The sequence below is a fragment of the Coffea arabica genome, chromosome 7c (assembly GCF_036785885.1).
Source record: "Coffea arabica cultivar ET-39 chromosome 7c, Coffea Arabica ET-39 HiFi, whole genome shotgun sequence".
Taxonomy (NCBI): Eukaryota; Viridiplantae; Streptophyta; class Magnoliopsida; order Gentianales; family Rubiaceae; genus Coffea; species Coffea arabica.
This window is the reverse complement of record NC_092322.1, coordinates 3747244-3770763: the sequence shown is the minus strand read 5'-3', so window position 1 is coordinate 3770763 and position 23520 is coordinate 3747244. Positions and strand designations below refer to the sequence as shown.

At 38.4% G+C, this 23520-nt stretch overlaps 1 protein-coding gene and 1 long non-coding RNA gene across 6 annotated transcripts; both read left to right on the top strand.

Annotated features, from left to right (window-relative positions):
* The first annotated feature begins 5440 nt into the window (after positions 1–5440).
* Positions 5441–7092, top strand: LOC113698090 (uncharacterized). The gene is made up of 2 exons (XR_003450090.2): positions 5441–5862; positions 6836–7092. It is a non-coding gene; the product is annotated as an uncharacterized lncRNA (long non-coding RNA).
* Positions 7093–14212: 7120 nt separating this feature from the next.
* On the top strand, positions 14213–22492 carry LOC113701781 (uncharacterized). 5 transcript variants are annotated; one of them, XM_072057221.1, is made up of 5 exons: positions 14213–14791; positions 15788–17630; positions 18939–19052; positions 19119–21020; positions 21512–21793. In XM_072057221.1, exons 1-5 carry the CDS (start codon positions 14697–14699, stop codon positions 21554–21556), a joined length of 3999 nt encoding a protein of 1332 aa, XP_071913322.1. In that variant the 5' UTR covers positions 14213–14696; the 3' UTR covers positions 21557–21793. The 5 variants fall into 5 exon arrangements, 4 of the variants coding, with proteins under 4 accessions (XP_071913322.1, XP_071913323.1, XP_071913320.1 ...); XM_072057222.1 differs by adding an exon at positions 14912–14940 and having other exon boundaries at positions 18939–21020; XR_011817668.1 differs by adding an exon at positions 21987–22492 and having other exon boundaries at positions 14214–14791; positions 18939–21020; positions 21512–21615.
* The last annotated feature ends 1028 nt before the right edge of the window (positions 22493–23520 follow it).

The window sequence follows — 23520 nt, the reverse complement described above, 5'->3', positions numbered from 1 at the left end:
GGTTGGATCAAATTCAAAAAGACGGAATTAGTGGGATGGTGAGACATATAAAATTTCTGCATTAATTGATGTTAGCTCCAGCCAAGACGAAAAAGTTGCAGATCTTAAAAAATCTTCCACCAACCGCATTCATTCAAGAGAAGAGAAGAAAAACATATCACAATGGAATCAACAGTCTATACTTAGCTAACTTAGTCCACTAACTTCTGTCCGGGACGCTGATTTATAATTGCCTTCCAAAGTATGCGTTATGGTACTCCTTAAGCTGTGGAAACTCCTTCGTGGTCATTCCCTAATGCAAAATATGCCGTTAACTGCAAAGAATATCCCGCATTTGATGGCAATAATCATGCTTTTCCTCGATCGCAAACAAAGGAGGAAGGAGGCAACCCCAACCGCAAAAGGTCTTGTATAGGACTCTTTAGCTGTAAAGCCTTCTCTGTCTAACTGCTAATAAATTATAGCCAACCCTGCAAGGAACCTTTATGAATTATAACACTATAACAGTACGTAATCATGGTGAGTGGGAAGGATGATGGACTAGTGGCAGCGGGAATCCTTGAATTTTTCTTGAATTCATAGGTTTGTTTAGCTGCTAACGGATTAAAAATGTTTGTGTATTGTATTTAGATTTTAAAGTGAACCCCACAGCCTAGGGAGCCCTTCAGCGCTTGAAAGGCAAGATAAGGTCTTAAAATAAGAATCATGAGTAAACTAGATATCAATTTAGATCCAATCACCTCAAGAAAGATCTCATTCCAACTGGTGTGGCACTTTTTTCTTTTGAACGCTTGAAGCTTCTGAGGGATAAATATTAGAAACCAGACGCCTATGTACGCCATATATCTCAGGGATGGGGTCATCTCGGATTAATATCTAACATATTCTTTAGATGATTGCCGCGCAGTGATGGTGCCATAATACAATTGGACAGGCTGTTAGGTCTTCATTGCCATTGGTTTTGAAATTAATTAGTGTAACTTTTTGCCATTGGTTAGTGTAACTTAGCCGACTTAATTGTATTGAAACTTTAGAGTTCAAAATAAGGATTTTGCGAATGGCTCGTTAGTATATCCAAATCACACCACATGTGAATGTACGCACTCATATTTAATATACCTTTGCATTTAGACACTTTCCAAATTAATTTTACTTTTGCCAAAAAAATTTAGATCCTCTTAATGAGCGTCCTCGTTAGCCAAAACCCTTAGAATAAACCAAATTCATGGGCATGTGGAATGCAAAATGTAACAAAGGACTTCTTCTTCTTCTTTTTTTTTTTCGTTCTCATCAATTTTTTTTTGCTGGAAAATTCAAGGGTTGGTGTGTAAATAGATGCCTTTATTCACTTATTTGTTATGGGAATTTTGAACCACAAAGCATATATGAATGGATTTGAGATCTACTTAGACTTGTCAAGAGTAATAATTAACGAATCCTACGTGCTAATTAAATCTAGCCTTATTTAGTATTATTCTCCATTATGTTGGCTCTTACCTTGTTTTTTTTTTTTTTTTTTTTTAACGTAACGGCACATCTAGTCTAGCCTAACCTACTCCTACTCCTAAAGGGAGAGGGAACCTACTCAACAGGGTGGCCCAACTGAGTTGGGGGAATCTGATAGGGACTGAACCACCATCAGACCAAATGGGTACACTACACAATACAATCATATGGATTTAAAACAACCTCATATTGAGTCACATTGATGGAAGATAAGATTTGAATCCTTGACCTTCCACCCTACAACATTGAGGCTCTTACCTTGTTGATACTACATGACTTTCACTGGCAAGTAGATTGATTCCAGTAGAAGCATTACACTGGAATGTGCGCTTAGACTTTTGCAGATGGTCATTAGAAGTGTTGTGGCATAATATAATAGGAACCGAACAATCTGTACAGGAGGACATGCGTTAAACTCCATCCATCCGAAAGAAGACAGTCGTTGCTTGCAGGAGGGCCAAAGACGCATGCAGCAGAATATCGACAAGTTGACAGTGATAATAAGCTAATGCATGTGAGCTTTTCCCCACGAGAGGTCCGACTTGACCACCTAAAACAGGCCGTCCAATTCTACTTTATAGTTTTTTAATTTTTTTTTCTACTAGGATATCTCAACTCGACAGAATCTTCCCACTATTGAGGATTGTCGTGACCTAAATGGTCCTAAATGGTTGATGGTTCTCTCCTCCTTCTAATATTCAAATTTAACCTCAGCATCAATCACCTTATATTTATATGGCTTCCACTGTGATAGTGTTTCAGCCATCCCTCTCCAAAACACTTAGCGCTCAATTCTACTCTGTCTTCCTCTTCTCTTGCTTCTCATCCTAGTTTTGTCTTTTTCCTTGGTCTCAGAACAACATTACAGCACGTACACTTGATTAATTGCGATTAACTAGTCACACTTCTTTAAGGCAATGAAGAATATTAAGTTTTTTGTTTTCTGTGCTTTTGTTATTGTCATGATGATCTTAAGCAGTGAAATGGTACGTGTGGATGGAAGACATTTGACGACTAAGCATCATTGCAAGAAACATTGTTCCAAGGACAAAGGAAACAAGAACTTCGACACAAATGCAAAAGGAGTTTCGGTCAGTGCAAATGGTGCTTATTCTTCTTCTTACGCGGAGACCAATGTGAGTAAGGCGGAGCATGCAGAAGATTTCCGACCGACCGCCCCAGGGCACAGCCCAGGTGTAGGTCATTCGGTTCATGGTTAGGACTATTTTTCTTTGGTGACTGTCTCTTCCGAGTTCCAGACTATGATTTGAACTAAGGCAGAGGATTGAAAGTGGCTGTACGTAAGCAAGCTGTATTTCTTCATTGTACATGTAATGTATTCATTGCTTATGATGTACAGCACAATTTCATGTTCCAATTGGTTGTTTTTTCTCTCCCAATCTTTACGGCCATCAGTGGTCATGACTTCATTGCATATAATAATTTTTCTTTCTAAATCCGTAACTTCCTTCTGATCAGTCTGAAAAACGATTCATTGCAATGCGGTTACACCACGCCAAATGTAAAGCAAAGATCTCTGAAACTTTTAGCGAAAAATATAAAGCTTAGATGGTTATAAATCATAGCAGCTAGCACTATTAAAATTGTTCTTAGAAACAAACTATGGTTGCAGCGGAAAACTGCATGGATGCACTCCATAAGTTTTCCCTATAAATCGAGGATAATAGCCAATAGATTTGCGACTCTGCTAACTGCTAACTATAGGCAAACCTTGTGAAACTTTGAAAATTTTTTTTTTAAAAAAAAAAAAACTATGATATCGAAGCAACTATTTGTCTACTTTACATTTACGAGGAAAAAAACAATAACTATTTGCAAAAAAATGTATTTTGATATTTGATAATTTGTTTTTGGGTAAATTGCTCACAATCCTCTTGTAATATTTGCATATTACCACCAAATGGTTTTAAAATATCCACATCACTTCCTATAATTCTACATAAAATGGAAAATAGACAGAAAGTATCTCTAGTTATGACAATTAATCCAGACTTACTCCAAAAATGTGTGTGGTGAAAATACAATATTCGCTTAACCAACATATGATTTTCAATAAATATTCACTTAAACGCCCTATATTTTTGTATATATCCATATGATCCAACTATTGTTTTCTATAAAAATGCATGGTTAGACACTCATTTGGTTTAGTACTTGAACAAGAGTAGGACATGCTGCTGCGGCTGCCATGCCATGCGAAGGGGCCGGCAGAACACAAGGCATACAAGGTGTACGTAGCCAGGGCAGCCTTTGGAGCCCAACTCAAAAAATTAAAAGTTGCAGGAATAGTTGTAAACTGGCAAGTATCATCTACTCTAGAACACATGTATCCTAAGAAAAGAAATTAAAAACTGTATGTTTGTTTAATCATCAATGTCTTATTTACACACGAATGTGGACCATAACTTCACTTCAAACTTTAAAGCACTATAAGTTGTCAAACCAGTTATTGATTCTCTCCCCATCAATGATTCCAAATTCCAGCAGCATAAAACTATGATACCGCAGTAAAGTGGTCCAAATCTTGACAGTAAATGGAGGATAATTAATCAAGGAAAGGAGGTCAAAAGGAGACGACAAGAGCAAAGCCGCTACCATGAAAACAATTTCCTAAGCATAAAGGTGGAATCTTATAGTTGTGATGCTTGGTCAAAACTAGGCTATTGCAAGATCAGAAAGTGCAGAAAAGTCATTTGGATTCGCATGACTCATAATTTACAGATTTGTGGTAGTTAAGTTAGTTTTTGAGCAATGGGAGATCGGATTTCAACCCCACTTTGATTCTCTGTTGCTTTTCTAAACAGTGACCTGCTAATTTAATTTTTTGCATGTAGGCCCTCTTAAAGTGAATTTGTAGCTTTCTCCAAATGCTTTTACTTTTCCTTCAAAAAAAAAAATTTGCTACTACTTTTGCTGGTTACTTTTTGTCCCAATTGGAGACAGAGACCTGTGGTTCACTTATAAAATTTGCAAGTTGAAGCATGCGCCAGGAGTTTAGACGCTAAGGAAGTCTTGTGGCTTTCCCGTCGCAGTTGGCCGATCAGCCTAAATGATTTTACAGAATTTCTCAGGTAAACAATTTATTTGTGTCCTTTCAAAAAGAAAACAGCCTGTTGTTTAGGCGAAAGCCCTCCAGCGGTGGATCACTATATACTTTATTATCTGCGTGAAAAATTCAAGAAACCTTCCAAAAAGGTTTCACGTGATGTTTAGTCTTAAATTTCCAGTTTTGTTCGGTCCAGAGTAAAAGCGTCTTATGCTTGAGTACCATATATGAAAGGACAAAATTGAGGGTGAAAACAGTTATGCTTCTAATTGTAAGCATAAGGGCCAAAAATTCAACCTCCATATTTTCTTTTACTCCATTTTCCTTAGTGATTTATTACAAATGACCTAATTAATCATTGATATTTCGTTTCTGCGAAAAACAAAATAGCTTTAGTTTGTGAATTTCTCTAGGTTTAGTATGACAACGGCTCCGTTTGGATTCCTCATTTTTTGAAAAACAAGTTTTTTATATAGAATACTACAATAATACACAAACAAAAATAACTTCAAAAGCACCATGTCCGTACAATATATCAAAAACAACTCCAAATATACAAAAAAAAAAAAATAGAATTTACTTTATTTTCTTCTTTTATCTATCACCATCACCTACCACCACCCCTCCTACTAGAGCTGTTAATCGAATCGGGCAGCTCGCGAGCCGAGCTCGACCCGGCTCGATAAGGGCTCGGCTCGGCTCGTTAACAGAGAGAAACGAGCCGAGCTCGAGCTCTAATAAGTACTCGTTTAATAAACGAGCCGAGCAAGCTCGGCTCGTGTAAGCTCGGTAGGCTCGAACGTTAGGGGCATTTTCATCATTTCAGCGTGTAAACTCTCTAAGTCATCTCCCGTTTGCTGTAGCCCTAATTCCTCCTTTCCTCTTTTGGTATTTCATTTTCCCGTCCCACAGCCACAGCCCACAGCCGTCACCCCGCAGCCACACCTCAATCCCCGCAGCCTCCATTCTCACCGCCAGGCGCCATCCTCCATTCTTACCGCAGCCTCCATTCTCACCCCACCCCGCAGCCTTCATTCTCACCGCCTGCCTCCATTCTCCTAATTTTTTCTTTTCCCCTTTCTGTCAACTCTTTTCCCGTTCCACACCTGCAGCCGCAGCTGCACCTTCCTGACAAAAGCAGCCGACTGAATCAAGCGACTAAATTCCTTCCTTGGCCAGTAGCTCGCCTGATTCTTGCCACCGTCACTGACTCACCATACGGAGCAGCCATACGGAGCCACCTCGGTAGAGCCAGGGGCCTCTACCATACCCCGATTCACTGCATTCTGGTAAGTAGTGACCCCGATTCTTTTTTTCTTTTTTTTTCCTTTTCTTTCTTTGTTTTTTGGTTGAAGAATTTAAATTTCAATCAATTTAACAAGCACACATATATCGAACAGATTAGAGTATGCTTGATCAGACATTTGGGTTGATGTTTTCTTTCCAAAAGTTAATTTTATCTGCTTTCTGTTATTAAGGAAATTGTCTACTACTACTACTTACTTATGATACTCATCATTTGTTTGTTGCCATTGAATTGGAATACGGGATTTTGATATGAATATTTTCGATTTTGCTTTATATTCACAGCCCCATTTTGCTTCTAACCCAATCACAGCCAATTTTAGATGCAATGTTACCAGTAACATATCATATCATTTATACTCCTAGCGTTTGCTTGCAGGGAAAAAATGTGGAAAAGTTTAGGAAAGTTAGCTCCTTTTTTTTTGTTTCCTTTCTTTCGTGCAAGTTTGGTTTGTAGGAATGTTGAAAATTTTTCCTGCACCTTCTTGTATTTTGTGTCTTGCAAAATTTGTAGTATTTTGAAAAAAAAAATAATTGATTACTCATAGAAATTTCAATAATCACTGCTAACTGTCATTAACTTCCTATTATATATTTTCTCTCAATATTTTTCTTTACCTCACTTTCCTCCATTTCACTTTCCCATACAATTTTCCTTCCGGATCTTCAAATGGTTGATGTGTCCTGGCATGATGAAGAAAAGGGCAATCCTTGATACTAATTCTCATATCCACTCTATACTTATTCATTTATTTATTTTGTATCGAGCCAGATTCCCTGTTGTCACCCAAGGTGTCTCGTGGGACCCATTTGAACCCCAACCATACTATTTACTCTTTTTTTTAAAAAGTTTTTCCTTCAATAGTATTATTTACGTTGATATGTATATACTAGAGCCGCCCGTTAACTCTAATTGAATGAAGACATGTGGACTTTCATATATTTTTTGTTTTGTAGGAATCACTTGATGCGGCCGAATCAATCACATTTGAGGAAGTTGAACTTCCTGAATCATTCACGAGCTGATTTGGTGGCTGTTGATGTTGCTTGGTGGCTTCTGATATGTTTGGTGGCTGTTTATGTAAACTTTTGATGTTGTAATCTGATATTTGGTTTGGACATGTTATCTGATATGTTTAGGGGCTGTTTATGTAAACTTTTCATGTTGTAATCTGATATTTGGTTTGGATATGTTATTTGATATGTTTTGGACATGTTGTAATCTGATTTGGTTTGGATATTGTAATCCGAGTTTTTATATTCGACTTGGCTTGCAATATTTGGCTTCAATTCGAGCTTGTGGAATTGAAGATGATATATTAGGGAATGTGCTCTTCTTTTGTCCAGCTAAATATGAGTTTGCCAGGAACTGATATGCTCTCACCCGTAAACGAGCTCGAGCTCGAGTTTCGAGCTCGCAAAGCTCGGCTCGAGTTCGTCTCGAGTTCGAGCTTAAGCTCGAGCTCTCTACCAGCATATCGAGTCGAGCTCGAGCGTCTTGTGAAGCTCGAATTAGTAATCGGGCGAGTTCGAGTTAGCTCGATTAGAGGTTCGAGTCGAGCTCGATTGTCATATGCTCGAGCTCGACTCGGCTCGTTTAACAGCTCTACCTCCTACCCACTATCGCCACCATCCCCTTTTTTCTCCTCCTTCCTCCTCATCTTTCCTTTTCTTTCCTCTCCCTCCCTCTTCCTCCTCCTCCTCCTCCTCTCTTCCCCTTCCTCTCCTCTTTCTCGCCATACCCCACCCCTCCCCTTCCCCCAACAAATTTGGCCTCAACCAAAGGTTGCAATCTAGCAGTTATGTCGTGACCAGAGATCTCGATTTGGTCTCGGCTATATTGGAGAGGGGAAGGGGAGGGAGGAGAAGGGACAGGGTAGTAGCGGTGGTAATTTTAAAAAATACCATAAAAATTTTTAAATTTTAAAAATACCTTAAAATATATTCCAATAATATCGCAAAAAACACTGATCCGTTTCAATGGGCTAGTAGTGTTTTGTCATTCTGGGCCACAGGACCAAAATCCATTGTAACAGAATCTGGATAAAAGTGGCCCATCTAAGACTTATGAGCATGCTAGAGCCCAACAGAGTGAGCATGATCCATTTCTGTTGGTATATGCTAGCAGAAGCCACCCATGATCAAACCTGACGCCTGTTACTTTCTTTTCCGTTTCAATGAACTCTTTTACCTACTATTTTTTTTTTTTTTTGGAGTATTTTAACTTGGCGTCTACATCAAGTACACTGCCATAACGTGTATTAATCGTTGACCAGCTGCTGGATTGCATTACGTAAAATATCCAAAAAAAAAAAAAAATTCAGTTTAAAAAACCGGACAACTGACTAGCTGTAAATTTTACTAGACTACAATTTTATTTTTTTTTTTTTTCAAATTTCAGTGGACTACAAATCTCTCAGTAATTTGTTTCTCTCCATTTGAAAAAGTTTTTCGATGAATAGCGCTGATCACCATCTGGAATTTCAATATATAATGCTTTGGTATTTCTGGGCATGGTCCTGATTTTGCCAGCTACTACTTCTCAACTTCCGGCGTTTCCTTCTTTGCGGTGTTTTGTTTTGGCCAGCTGTCGCTTCAACCTTCCCAGCAACACAAAAGTGGCGGCAGGGCAATTTTAATTAGTCTGTCCAAATAAGATACGGAGCCGCTAGGCCACCCTCTTCCGTCGCTGTTCATTTTATTTGTGAAAGTGATGCGTGTATTATTAGTATTAATCAGAGAGTTACTTATTTGATACTGCCATTTCCCTCCGAGATCTGTCATTTTTGCTTTTTTTTGTTTTTGTTTTGAAGGAATTAGATGCAACTTTCTTTTTATCCAACTTTCAATCCCCATTTGGTTTGTAATTCAATTTAAAAAGTTGTAACAAACAGTTAATGAACCAATAATGCATCATTCTGCTTGAATGATGTTGATTCTCGTCCAATAGTCCTAAGGACACCGATCAGACAAGAATCCTTGAGAATCTGAAACCAAAATACACTGCTGCATGTCCGGTCGATTGAGAAAGAAAGATGCGCCTTTTCTTTTCTGTGATAACTACTCTAGCGTGTTACTTTTTTTTTTTGGTTGAAGAATCTCTTCTTCGGCCCATCTATGTAACCGGTGGGCTTACACGTCACTTCTTCCTCCGTCTCAATTATTTTGTCATGTTTTAAGAATAAAAATATAGTTCGATTGTGATATTTGTGCTTCTCTTTTCAGTCTTACTCTCACGCCATAAATTGCGAATTTGAATTTGAACGGTAACGCACGTACGCTTAAAAGTGAAGGATTATATTAGAAGAAGAGACTGAAAAGTGTTTTGACATTCTCGACGTGACAAATATTTCAAAACATTCCAAAATATAACATTCTGAATACTTATTGGTCATTAAGCAGACGCGTGTGTGACCTAGTCTTGGAGGGTTCACTTATTTATTAGAAGAAGCAAGTGAAAGCAACCTGGGCGCAAATGCTCCTCATTAATACTATTGTGTAAGTACTAATTATAGAATTGGCATCAGTTATCCCGAAATTAAGAAGGAAAGTCAACTAACTGCAGCGGCAGTTAATACTTAATACGTACTCCATTAAAAAGACCATGAGATGATAGAGATGTTTTTTACTTGTTACTAATAACAGTTCTTCCCTCTAATTAATCCCCAGCCACCGAAAGCTTTTTGTTGTTTAATTGTTCTTCTTTCTGTCAGAGCTTAAATCCAATTGGAATTGCACGGCGCTCAGAAACTGTGAGCCAAAATGGAGGAATGGGTTTGTTGGTGGCAAAAGAGAGGACTGGATCCACTTTGATTCTTGGTGGTGGGCAGGTATCTGGATCTTTCTTTTCCGCTCGACACAAATATATGTTTGTCCCTATTCGTTGCCGTGGGAGCCACCCGTACCCACTTGCTGCGCCGTCCATGATCAACCACAAACCGCCGTCCATGGGGGGGAATGTTTTGCACAGTACTTAATTACATTAAAATATAGGAGAGAGGAGGTCAATCTTTTCTGGCCCCCTATTATCATTAATTAATGTAGGAAGCTATAAAATTGACCTCCTCCTCGCTCTAATTAGGTGATGAGAAGTGGTTGAGTTAATCTTTTGCTCAAATGCTAGGAGGCACAATTTGAACAATAATAATGAAAATGGAGCATTACCACGTGCAAAACAACAAAGCTTTCCGTCATCTAAATCAGAGCTGTGTATGGACCAGAAAACAACAAAGCTTTCCCGGCCGTCGTCCGAAGAAAGTTAGAAAGAAAGAAACGGACATAACGGTGCTGTGACGTCGCAACCAACTGGGGGGTGGCGGTATGGTCCACGCAGCCTGGGACGCTGACTGACCGGCCGCCATTGTTTTCATATTATATTTACCGTACTTGTTTACAACTAGCTGGTAGTACTGCCTGCTATTTTGTTTTCTGTCGTTGCCGTCACCGGCTGGCCCTCCTGATTATATTTCCGGGTGGTGGCTGCTTCTTCTTTCTTTTGGATAAAAAAAAAGAAATTTGGATGGATTCGATTCCAATCACAGAAAATATTAGGTTATTTAATTTGATAAGGATTTTAAATAAAAAAAAATAGCACGTTGTTTAATTAGATAAGAAATTTGAACGTAATTAACAAGCAATGATAGATTTGATAGATAAAATAAGGTAGTTGAAGTAAATCTGTTGATTCCTATCAGAATTAAGCATTCGATTATTGTGTTGAAAAAAAAATACATGCAAGTTCAGCAAATAGATTTTTATTTATCAAACACCCATAACATATGAATGTTTGAAAAAAGTTTATTTTCAACACTTTTTTATGTCATTAAACAGGTTATAACTCAACTCGTGTTGATGCAAGATGGCTGAACCTTTTTAATTAATTTTATTACATGAACTACATTTTAAATTGAAAGTACTTTGATAGTCTTGGTTTTTTCACACGATTTAAGGAAAATTGGTTAATTTGATTGAAAAAGTAAATATAATCTAACGCTTTTATGTTATATCTTTATATTAATTACAATGACAATACTTATGAAATGTTGCACCATTCGAGACACGAATCAAAGTAATTATTGAATAAACTAGGTTATATTCATTGACAATAATAAAATGTATATTAAATAAATATATTTTAAAGAAGCTGAAAGTTAGTTATATTTTTTAATTAAAAAAGTTAGACTACAATTTGACATGATTAAAAAAAAGAAAATAAAAGATATTAAAGTGGGAAGGAGGGGTACAACTTGTAACAGATGCAATTTGTGAAAGGAGACTCACGGCACTTGACCATTTGTTGAATTGGCATTACCGAACGTACCATTCGGTTCGGCGGACTATAAGACTTGACCGGCGGACCGCTGCAGTGGCAGCGGACACGTAACCGTTGCGGTCCATTCTGTTGTACTGCACCCATTTAAGCAGTGTATGTACTATATAGTAGAGTTGGTTGCGTAATTTGCAGTACATTTTCCATTAAACACGACATTTTTTTTTTTTTTTTTGGGGATGGTTGTGAAATATCTGACAACTGCCGAGGGGCACTGCTGAAAGGGAACTGGGATCTTAAATTTTTGAATAAGTGAAATTAAATTAACACAATATTTAAATTCAAAATTATACTATAATAATGTTTAATACCCATTAAAACATCTGTTGAGAAAAATCCTTGCAGAAATGGTTTTTAATTGGCAACTCGCCGCACGGACGGAGGAATCTTTTCCACATCGAGGAGTTTCGTTGAAGACAACCTCCTTTTACCATGACACCTGATTCTTTCCGCTAGATTTCACTCTTTTTCCAAGACTGAAAATGAGGAGAATTTTCAAGTTCAGGCAATTACGCCAGCAAGCTGGGGTCTAAAGGAGGTTGACTTCGTGAGCATTTTCATTTTTGGAACAACAAATAATATATAACTTTCCCGAAAGTCTCCAGTGCTGTATATATATATGCTGCTATTTTGTCATTGATGATAACATATTCTCGCTGTACTTTCAGTCAGGTCTCATATCAAAGGACGCGGGGCTGGAGCGGTTGTTCTGACAACCGCTCCGGAAGGTGTAACACCATTTGTACATGGTGTAACATCATCTGTACAAGGTGTAACAATTGAACAACAGCGAGTAAAATAAAATAACATTTTTATGGGTTTCACACGACGTGAAAATCGAGTTACAAGACGTGATCTGAGCCGCACAAATTTTTGAGGCTTCATCCAAGCCGTGAACTGCCTGGGACGGTTGTTTCTGGCAACCGTCCAGGCCCCTCGTCCCATATCAAACGTCTTGTGTGGGCTCAAAGTCGCAACACCAGAAGCGGCTCGTTTTCCATAACAATTATTAATTATTTTTAGCGTTACATCACTCTTTGTTTTGGACAATTTCAAACACGACATGTCGGCTCTGTTTGGCTTTTTAGGATTGTCCAAGATGATGATGATAGATACCGGCCATTTTCTAGTCCTGCATCAGCCTTAGGAAAGATTTTTTTTTTCTTTAAAAAAAAAAAGGCATTATGGGGTTTGGAATTTGAAGCGGCTAAACTCATGCGGGTTTAAAATCTCCCATCCTACTTTGATCTCTACTAAAGTTTTAGAGAAAAATGTAAAATTTTGGCACTCAAAGTTTGACATATAAGCGCTTTTAGTCTTCAAATTTTGGATAAAAGCAAATTTTAAGACACCAATCTTTCAACTTTTGAGCACATCTAATGGATTTTTTTCCCAAATTACTATAAAAAAGAGGCACGTAATAATCACATATCCGACCGTTATTATATAATAAAATGTCAAAAAACGTAAAATTTAGTCATTAAACTTACTATTTAGTGTCTGAATAATATTTTATATTTTTTTGACATTCTTAATACAATAGTTGTTGGATATGTGATTATCACGCGATTCTTTATGATAGCAATTTGGAAAAAAACCAACAAGGGTTTTCCATTACATATACTCAAAAGTTGAAAGATGGAGATTAGATTTGCTTTTGTCGAGAATTTATGGACTAAAATCGCTCTCACGTGTCAAATCTTAGATACCAAAACTATAAAAATATATAATGGGATGTAACTCAAATTAATTAACCTTTATATCCTCCAGAGATTTTTTTCTTACACGATAAACCACACCTTGTGAATCAATTACCGTTGAGGACGTTTGATAAATTTGCCTTTTTACAACAATGGTGGACAAAAATATTCATGTAATTCTGGGTTGATATGTGAGTATGCACGTCTGAACTATTGCAATCTACAAATTGCCCCAAAACTATCAACATATGTTAGCAATTTCACATCTCATACATTAATTTGTGGCAAAGTGTTGATATAATTGTAATGCCGTTGAGTTTTTTCTAAATGTTTTGGGGTGCTAAAACTTTTTCATTCAAATATTTATGTCATTATCCATTCATTTTAAATTATTTAAACAATGTGCTATATATTGATAATGTACGATACTTAACAGCAAAAATTGATAGTTTGTGGAGAAAACCACAAAGCATTTTTTGTAGTGGATGGGTGGATATCGCCATTTACCCTCGCTACGAGTTTCAATAACTTTTTGGTATTTTATCAAAACATTTGGCCCAAAAAGGGGGAAAGAAAAGAACTAATTCATTAATCTAAATAAATCCAATAACACAATATTTAATTTTTAAATTATATTTGTTGTCAAATTGGAAAAGGCAAAAAAAAAAAAAGAAAAAAGAAACAAAGCACGAGCTTTGCGATGCTGTAAACGTGTGGAATCAAAATTCATCATAAACATCGAGTCGAGTTTATGTGGCCATACGGACGCCGTCGGAATCTATTATCTAAAGTGGAAATGGAAAGCCAAAACAGAAAATACAGACGCCAGTTCATTGGCCACGCATTTATGATTAATAAATAAATAAATTGTTCGTGCAGATTTCTCTCACGCTGTTTTTTTTTCTTTTTCCGGGCATCAACAAACAAACAAAATTTATCACCAAAAGAAATTTAGATGCCCCTTTTACCCCTCAAAAGAAAAAGAGGACAAGGGTGCTGGGGCGCCTAGGTCCCTCGAGCCTCGAGCCTAGACGGTGCGATCCGGTGCAGGGCTCGAACCACTACGCGCCCATCGATGCCCCCCCATTTCGAACCTCCGTACACAGCTGTCAATTATTCTCCGTCCATCCAAGGACAAAACAGACATTACACTTCCTACCCCAGCTTTTATACCAGCTCCGTTTTTCTGACAAACGTTTAGTTTATTTTAACCCATGCTTTGTACTAAAGAGTCTCCGACTGTCCTCGTCACTGGCGAAAAATTTAAATTAAACCTCGCCACCCCTTCTTAAATTATTTCGCCAAAAAACGGTAAACCAAAGGAGTGGTACATAATGAACTGAAGTAGTACAACCCAAAGCCAAAAGTCTTCCAACTTCCCTTCAACACCTATCCAACTCTTTCTTGGGGATTACCGTTTTATCCACAAACGTTGCCTTACTGATCACGATGAATCATTTTAATTGCTTGTTGCCCAAAGAACGATCATCCGAAACTACGTCGTTCTTTGGCAGGGTACTTCCGTAAACTGACGTGAGGGGGTCGTTTTCTGACCTTTTTCCTTTTCAATTTTTTTTTCTTCGTCCTCCGAGGCCATTCATTCGCTGTTTATCACGGAGTGGGTTTGTGCTTGTGTATGTAATGTGTGTGTGTGTGTGTGTTTTTTTTAATAAGTTCTTTCGTGAATTTTTAGGCTCATCTTTAAAACTAAACTAAACGAGAAAGTCTTTCTATTTCAAACATCGGAAAAACGAAGAAAATATTTGTTTTTCCCAGAAATGGTCTGAATATGAAGCTTCAAACCCTACAGATGATCAAGACTCCGCCACCACCACGACCACCATCGCTTCAGCTGGCCATACCGGGCAACATGGCCTACCATCGGTAGCTCCATCACTCTCCCTCCCGCCACCCTTACTTTTCTTCCCTTTTTCTTTTTGATAATATGTTTGCCTTCTCATACATTTTTGTTATCTCATCATCTTCTGTGTTTTACTTTTTCAGTTTTCACTTCACTCCCGATCATCAAGAAGGTTTTTGTTTTCTTTGCTTAAGCTTCTTCTGCTTCTTTTTAAATGCTTAACTGTGTTCGAAGGATTTTTTTCTGAAAATTTTCTAAGGTGTCTGGTTGTAGGCTGAGACTTGGGAGTGGGTTTCATGAGGAAGAATCTGTTGGATTTATTTCTTAGGGGATGGTGATTTTCCTTTTTTCCTTTTTAAACGGGGCCGGTGGGGTTCTGGTTATGGTAAAACCTTGTTTGGAACTTTTAATGTTTGTTGATGAAGCTGAGTGAGTTAATTGTTTCAAGTTAAAAATTGTCTGTTTGTGGGTGATTAACTTGATGGCTTCCACATTTATAGCAAGTTTTAGTTATGTTCTTTCACCATGCTCTTACCATTTTTTTCTCAATCTTTTTAATTATTTTTCTTTTTTATGCGTGGTATTAATGTTTGCCATAAAGAGATTGTATTTGGTTTTTTATCTGTATTTGTCCTTGTCTATTATTATCTGATAAAGCGCCTATGTACACTTGTTCATATCTTCTGCGGATGCTGCAAATTTTTTTTTGTTACCTTTTCTATTCTTTGTTTGATTATTCTTTAAAATCTTTGCTTCTTTCTTGTTTAATCTTATTGTGATTTATCATATTTCGAAATTGCTTTCATCTCCCTGGCCACATCTCTGTGTTTTCCTTTACCCCGTGTTTTGTTTGTGAGGGCAGTTGGCCATTAGCTGTGAGAGCTATTTGCGTCATACGTGTCCACAACATGATTTTCAGCTTGTATGATGGGTGTTAGTTTTTCATTGGTGATAATTATCTGGGTTGTTGCCAGAGTTTGAAATAATGGAAGGTATTAACTCATCTTTGTATGCAACAGGAGAATATGGCACTATGGCGGAGTATTTAAATTAATGGTGGCTTTTCTATTTTGCCTTGGTATTGTGGCTACGTGTGAACCATGTTCGGTGTCTGGGGTGCAGCATCAAGTGGAAAATGAAGCATGTAGGTTGTGCAGAGATGGTGGTGAGTCAGATTATCAAGGTGTATTTACTGGTGATGTTGGTTCAGGGTTTGCATTAGATAAGCTAGAGCCCCATGCAAGTCTTGATTATGTATGTGGGAATTCAAATTTGTTCTGCTTTTGGTCAACATTGCCTGGATTATCACGCCCAGGGCATGTTGTTCAATCTACATCAGCTGAAGTTTCTGGGGTTCAATCGGATGTTAAATTACATGAAATGCCAAATCATGCGAGGACTAATATTAGTTGGTCATCAAGTTGTGGTATTATTAAGTTCTCTAGTGGTAGGACTATTTCTTGCTCTCTGAACCAGCAATATGGTTGTAAGGAACTGCCCAGTCGTCCTCTAGATAGTAGTGAGGGAAACGATGTTTTGTCCTGTAGAGGATCGTTTCTTGACCATAAAAGTCAGTTTTTTGACTCAAAAGAGGATGCAAGGATGAGTGACAGTTCTTCACCCCACGTAGAAATAAGCCCTCCCCTTTTGGACTGGGGAGAAAGGAACTTATATTTCCCCTCTTTAGCATTTTTAACAGTCACAAATGCACACAGTGACAATATTTTGACCATTTATGAACCTTATAGTACCAACTCTCAGTTTTATCCGTGCAATTTTAGTGAAATGGTGTTGGCACCTGGGGAAGGTGCCTTGATTTGTTTTGTGTTTTTGCCCAAATGGTTAGGCTTTTCCTCTGCTCAGCTAGTGTTGCAGACAAGCTTTGGTGGTTTCTTCATCCAGGCTACAGGGTTTGCACTTGAGTCCCCCTATCTTGTACAGCCGTTGATTGACCTGGATGTTTCCTCCAGTGGAAAGTGGAGAAAGAATTTGTCATTGTTTAATCCTTTCAATGAAGCTCTTTATGTGGAGGAGTTAACTGCCTGGATATCAGTTTCTTCTGGGAATACTTCCCATTCTACCAAAGCTGTCTGTAGTATCAATAGTATCCAAGATCTGCATGAGTTAAGTTTGCTGAGCGTTCATGAGTGGATAGATGTGAGAAGTGCTGAAGTTGGTCTGCCACTAGTTTCAATGAGACCCCATAAGAATTGGGTGGTTGATCCACACAGAATGGAGACCATCATGGAGTTGGATTTTTCATTTCCTGCTGAAGGGAGAATTTTTGGTGCCTTTTGTCTGCAGTTGCTAAGATCATCAAAAGATGAGATTGATACACTCATTGTTCCTCTTGAAGCAGAATTTGGTCAAATTTCAGCTTACCATGAGCATGGAAGTCCCATTTCAGTATCTCTCAAGGCCCTGGTGCCTTGTGATAGCAGTGGTACTACTGTTGTTATTTTGTCTGTGAAAAATGATTCTCCTTTTATGTTGAGCATTGTCAATATTAGCGAAGTGGGAGAAGGCACCAAATATTTCCACATCAAATACACAGAAGGACTGATTCTTTTCCCTAGCACTGTCACACATGTTGCGTTGGTCTTTTGTACTTCCATTTCCTTTGAAATACTTGGTCCACCTTCTGAGCTTGCTGACACAAATGTGAATTGTGAACTACACGTGTTGACAAATGATTCGAGAAATTCTGAGATCAAAGTTCCTTGCAGAGATTTAGTGAGTGTTTGTTCAAGTCATACTTTAGATTCGTCTGTTGGATCTCCACAAGGTTCTGAAGAGGTGGAGTATGAAAGCATAAGAACCATATCTTCAGGCAGTCCCAAGCAGCCACTAATACTGAATGAGGTATCTAGATTCTGGTCCATCTAGTTTGAATCCTAGTAAATTGAATGTTCAACTTGATAAATGCCAGGTTTTCTATTGTGATACGCATTTCTGAAATATTCCATTTACGGTTTTGAAGCTGTATTCCTTTTTTAGCAGCTTTGATGTTCTACATGAGAAAGTCTCAATTAGCTCTCAGTTTTATTTTTAATGTCTTGTAGTGTCCACCACAACTTTGATTCTTTCCAAAACATTATTTTCAAATACAGCCTCCTCTGGTTAAATCTAACAAATTGTAACGGTAAAGGTTGGTACTCAGCAGTATTGCGAAACGATCAGATTCATCTAATCTTGGGCTGCCTGTGGTTGAATTATTCTTTAATGATGTGTGCTAATGCAGGGGTGACTGGAAGAAACAAAGAATAATTGCAGAATATTGTATAAATAGAATGATGCTTCTTGCATTAGCAGAAACATCTCTGAGAGTTGGTATAATTGGCTTATGTGATCAAAGATTTACGAAATCAAATGTAGTCATAATTTATCATATTTGATCTTGGGACTTGTAAATGTAAAATGAGAAAAGAGAAAGTATTCTTTTCCCTGCATCACTTATGGTACATATGAACTCATTGGCAAATTAAAATGGACCAGCAGAAGATTTCTTGTAAGAATGGCTTTAGATCAATGTCGTCTCTTTCTTGAGTCAGCATTTTAAGTTACCTCATTATTGAAGATAGTATCCATCTTCTGGAAACGGATGAACTACACTTGGGATGAAAGATTAGATTTCGATGGACTGTCATACCTTATGTTTTGCTTTCTAATTGTTTTTAGAATAAATGAGTATGAATCAGGACTAGTTCATAATAGGATCCTGGTGTGAAAACCACTGCATTGGCCAACATGTTTTGAGTTGGGTTTACTGGACAGTAATTGATTCATTTAATTTTTGTTTTCTTAATTTCATTGATCCATCCATTTATCCATTCATTTAGAAGGTATATTGGTTTATTTAGATGAAATATGGAGTTGTTCATTTCAACTGGGAAGAATTGCAACTTACTCCTAGATAAGCTTTAAGCATTTGTGTTTAGCAAGCCTTTGCAGAGGAGTCATCATTGATAACACTACTCCCCAAATTATTGGTTAGTGTGTGTGATAACGGATTGTTACCATCAAGATTTAATTGTCCAAAGTTCTTCTGTGTGGATTGTTCTTGTTTGTTCTTGTTGAATGACAATATATTCTTTTTTTTGAATGATCATGCACACCCAATTGACTTTTTGTTCTAAAAAATTGACTTTTTGTTTATATACTTATCTGAAGGCATTGAATACCGCAGAAGCAGATGAAATGGTTCTCAAGAATTGGAAGTCTCATGCTACTGCAAGTGGCATGTCTGTGCTTGATGATGATGAAGTATTGTTTCCACTGGTTCAGGTTGGAAGTCAATCTTCTCGATTTGTAAATGTCAAAAATCCTAGCCAACAACCTGTTGTTATGCAGCTCATTTTGCATTCTGGAAAAATAATCACTGAGTGCAAGGCAGCGGATGGACATTTTCAGCCCTCCTTATCTGGGAGTTCGACTGGTTATAAATCAGCTTCACCTTTAAAGTATGGTTTTTCAGTGGCAGAGGGAGCTTTGACTGAGGCTCTTGTACATCCTCATGGTAGAGCATCCTTGGGTCCAATACTATTTCAACCCTCTGATCGATGTGGGTGGAGGAGTTCATTGCTAATAAGGAACAATCTTTCGGGTGTGGAGTGGTTACCTCTGCGAGGATTTGGGGGGTCATTTTCTGCAGTGTTGCTTGAAGAATCTGAACCTGTACAGGCTGTTGAGTTCAAGTTAAGCTTGCCTCTTCCTCGTACAATCTCTTCTCCTGACTTTTTACATCATATCGATGACAACATGCGTACATGCTCTCAGCCTTTGGCAAAAGAGCTATATGCGAAAAACATGGGGGACTTGCCCTTGGAGGTTAGAAACATAAAAGTTACTGGAACTGAATGTGGGCTGGATGGGTTTGTGGTACAGAATTGCAAAGGTTTTGTTCTTGAACCTGGAAAGTCTATAAAGCTCATAATAACATTTCAGACTGATTTTTCTGCAGCTACAGTGCAGAGAGACCTTGAATTATCTTTGGCAACAGGTATCATTGTGATACCTATGAAAGCAAGTCTACCTGTTTACATGCTTAGTTTTTGTAAAAAGACAATTTTCTGGATGCGACTGAAGAAATCTATTGTTTTAATCCTTGCTGCCTTTATCTTGTCTCTAGTTCTTTTTTGCTTCACTCCCCATTTGATGACTTTTGGCCAAGATTACATGTTTAAGAGTGGGAAAAGCTTCATTGCTACTGTAAGCCAAGCTGGAAAATCTGTCCGCCCCCATCGTAGCGATAGAAGCTGCAGTAAATTTCCCTTGTCTGGCAAAATGAATGGTTGGCTGCGATCAGTTGGGAAGGGGGAATCCTTACTTCTGGAGCCTGTTGGTATGCATAATGATGGTTTTGTCACCAAAGAACAAGTTTCAAGTTTTGCTGCTAGGCCTGTGAAATCTGCTCTGGAGTTTGACAAGAAAAGCAGTTGTTTCTTGGATAACGGAAAGGAAATGACTCCATCCTCTTCAATGACAAATGCTGTGACAGTTCAAAGCTCTGATGTTCAGGATGCATCACAAGCTGGAAACCTTACAGTTAAAACTGGTAAAGATAAAGGAAGAAGGCGAAGGAAGAAAAAGAGTTCTGGCAATGGTGTAACTGGGCTTTTTGAAGTTTCAAGTAGTCAAAGTGGCAATTCGACACCTTCGTCTCCCTTGTCTCCTGTCTCATCCTTAACTCCCACAAGGCCTCGGCCTCTGTCCCCTGATATGAGTCAATCTGTTCAGGCTAGAAATCCATTTGCACCAGTAGCCATTCAACGATATGAGAGGAGTGCTTACCCTGAACCTAAACCCAGGGCAAAAGTTTTGCAGTCTGAGATTTCTTTGAAACCTTGTGGTGAAAACAATTATGCTTGGAGTACTTCTAGTCAAGAGAAGCCTGATGTGTTGCATAAAGTGCCTGGCAAGCCTGTGTTATTGCCCTCTGCAACCCTCCCTCAAGCTGGCAGGCCTGACTCACTCTGGTCATGTCGTCCTTCTTTTTTGTCATCAGCATCTACAATTGCTCCACATGCCCGGGCTCCTGGATCCAAACTAAATGAGCAAAAAACAGTTGAGGAAAAGGCAGAACTGAAGGAAAAATTTACGTATGACATTTGGGGTGACCATATTTTTGGATTCCCTCATGTGGGTAGATCAAAGGAGATTTCAGGGATGCAACCCCATGCTGAACAAAATAACTCGGATAGCTTTTTTGTTAGAGGTCCGCAGGCCCTCATGACAATAGTTCAACGTGAATCAGTAAGTTGTTCTGATCAAGTTGGTTAATGATAAAAAATATATATTTAAAACTTATGTGCAAATCTCTCTCTCTCTCTCTCTCTCTCATGTTTGAGTTGGAGTAATGATTGATCAATCAAGAAACTTCATTCAACGAAAGCTACACTCCACTATTCCGGAAAAAGAATGATTCGGCAATAACTCCTCAAAAGTTATATTTTCGTCACCGGATAGTAGTTGTATAATGATCTTAGGACAACACAGCCTCACAAATATACAGTTTTGTGGCCGCAAAGAACCATGGGGTTGCCCAATCTCCTGTCTCTATTTCTTAACATTCGGGGGTTGAGGAGAGGAAAAAGGGCAGAAGGGGTTAGGTTCATAAAATGAGTTATTATATAATAACACGTTCTGGAGTTCGGTGTCTATAGTTTACGTTGTATTTGCTACCTACTTTGATTTACGGATGCTGCTGTGTTTGCGGCTGTATCGACTTGTTTTTGTACTTGAAGGATGGATCGATCAATACTTTCCTGGTGTTGGTCTTTGACTCGTGAATAGCTGGGAGCTACTGTTTCCAGAAACACAATCCTTTGCGGACAATAATCTGTATCAGGTGAGCCAGTTAGTTTTCCGTTGACAGTATTCTGATGTCTGGCAATGTGCGTCACTGTTTTTGACATCCTCTGACATAGCACTATATGTATATATATGCATACCGTCTCAACTGAATTATACTTTGGGTTTCTGAAGTAATCTGTTAATGATAATATAAGGGCTTCATATTTGTATAACTGGTGTCGAATAAAGCATCAAGCAGCGTCCTGCAATGTTGTGCTTCGAGTTTTTGAATTCTTTTTTACGATGATTGGGTGAGGGTATGGTTCCTCTTGGCATGTTGGGTATATGCATGCTCAAGAGTAGTTCTCCAGTGCTCCAAAGATATTTTATCAAGATTGCTGACATTATGACTACGAATGTTGGTAGAATGCTGTAACTTTCAGGTTAAAGTGGGAGTGTTTCTGAAACGCATGCTGGCTTACTAGAGATGTCAATACTGTGAAGATGTGTCCAGGGATAAGGCAGGCTAGGACTTTGTGATATTGACAGGAGAAGAATGGTGCTCGTGCATATGTTCTGGAATTGCCGGCAATCAAGGCAATTTAGGTTATTTATTTATTTATTTTTTAAATCCGAGGCAATTTAGTTGAGGGCAAAATTCACACAAGTCAATTCTTAAATTAGGATTCCCTGGGACCATCTTTAACTCTGTGCCCGTGCTGGCAAAGGCCATTGCAGTTTCGAAAATGACACAACCATTCTAACAGTATCGATTGATTACCTTCATATCATCTTGAGTTGGTCCTGGTTTCATAACTAGCCAAGCCTTTTGTTGTGTATTGGAGCATTTAGGCCTCTATGCAGCTGTATGCTCTTTTAGGTCGTCTGTGTACTGTTTGGTCTGCAAGTACAGGAGAAAAGTTTGCACTTAACGCGTAAGGTGGTTAATGGGGCCTGAGTTGATATTTTTATTTTGTTTGGGTGGGGGGGGTGGGGGTTGGGGTGGCGCATATCCCATCTTGGCATAGATGGTCCGGTTCCCCTATTTAACCAAGGACCACATTCATTTTAACAGCGAATGAGTGGGACTGATCCTGGTGCAATCTGATCTTTGCGGACCTCTTAAACAGGCATTGATTCTGCATCAGCATGCATGGGATGGGGGAGGACTGGGGATCAACAGAGCAAAATTTCACACAGTTCCAAGCATTAAAAAAAAAAAAATTGCTAATGAGTTGCGGGGGCGGCGACGCCGGTGCAGAATTCTCAGAATGTTCTTGATGCAGTTTTAAATGGAATGGGAGTAAATTGTGAAGTACATGCTAATGAGTGGTGGAGACACGGCAAAATTCAGCACTTTTAATATTCTGAAAAGGAGAAGAAAAAAAAAAAACAGTCAGATGAGTTGAGGCTTGTAACAATGAAATCTGGGAAAACTGTCGTTTCAACTTGGGAAGCATGCATTGAAGAGGGGGGACACGCGAGACAAAGATCCTTCTTGTTGTATGAATGAATGGGGATTCATCTCTCGACATCGCAACTAGCGACGCAGTTATCGTATGGACAAGCCCCGCATGCATCGGCCTCCTACGATGTGGACCACGCTATAACCACCATTCCAACCCACCGGCCTTGATCCATTTCCAAGAAATAGGAGCAGTATAACTTAAAAGTAGTGCTAGAGCTGTATTGTATCAGATTTCCGACGGCTGAGCCAAATAAAGGGCAAAAATTGATTGATTTTCTTGCAAATCAAATGAGATTACCGGAATTGTAAATTCCATTGGAGGGGTTCATCACGTACCATCACATCGGTGCTTCATGAAAGAATACACATATATATATATATATATATTAAAAAAAATTAATCCGAAAAGCCAAAAGAATCCCATCATAGATCAAACTCAGTACTATATAAAAGCAATAAAGAATATTGGTAATGGTGGGGGAACTGCGCATT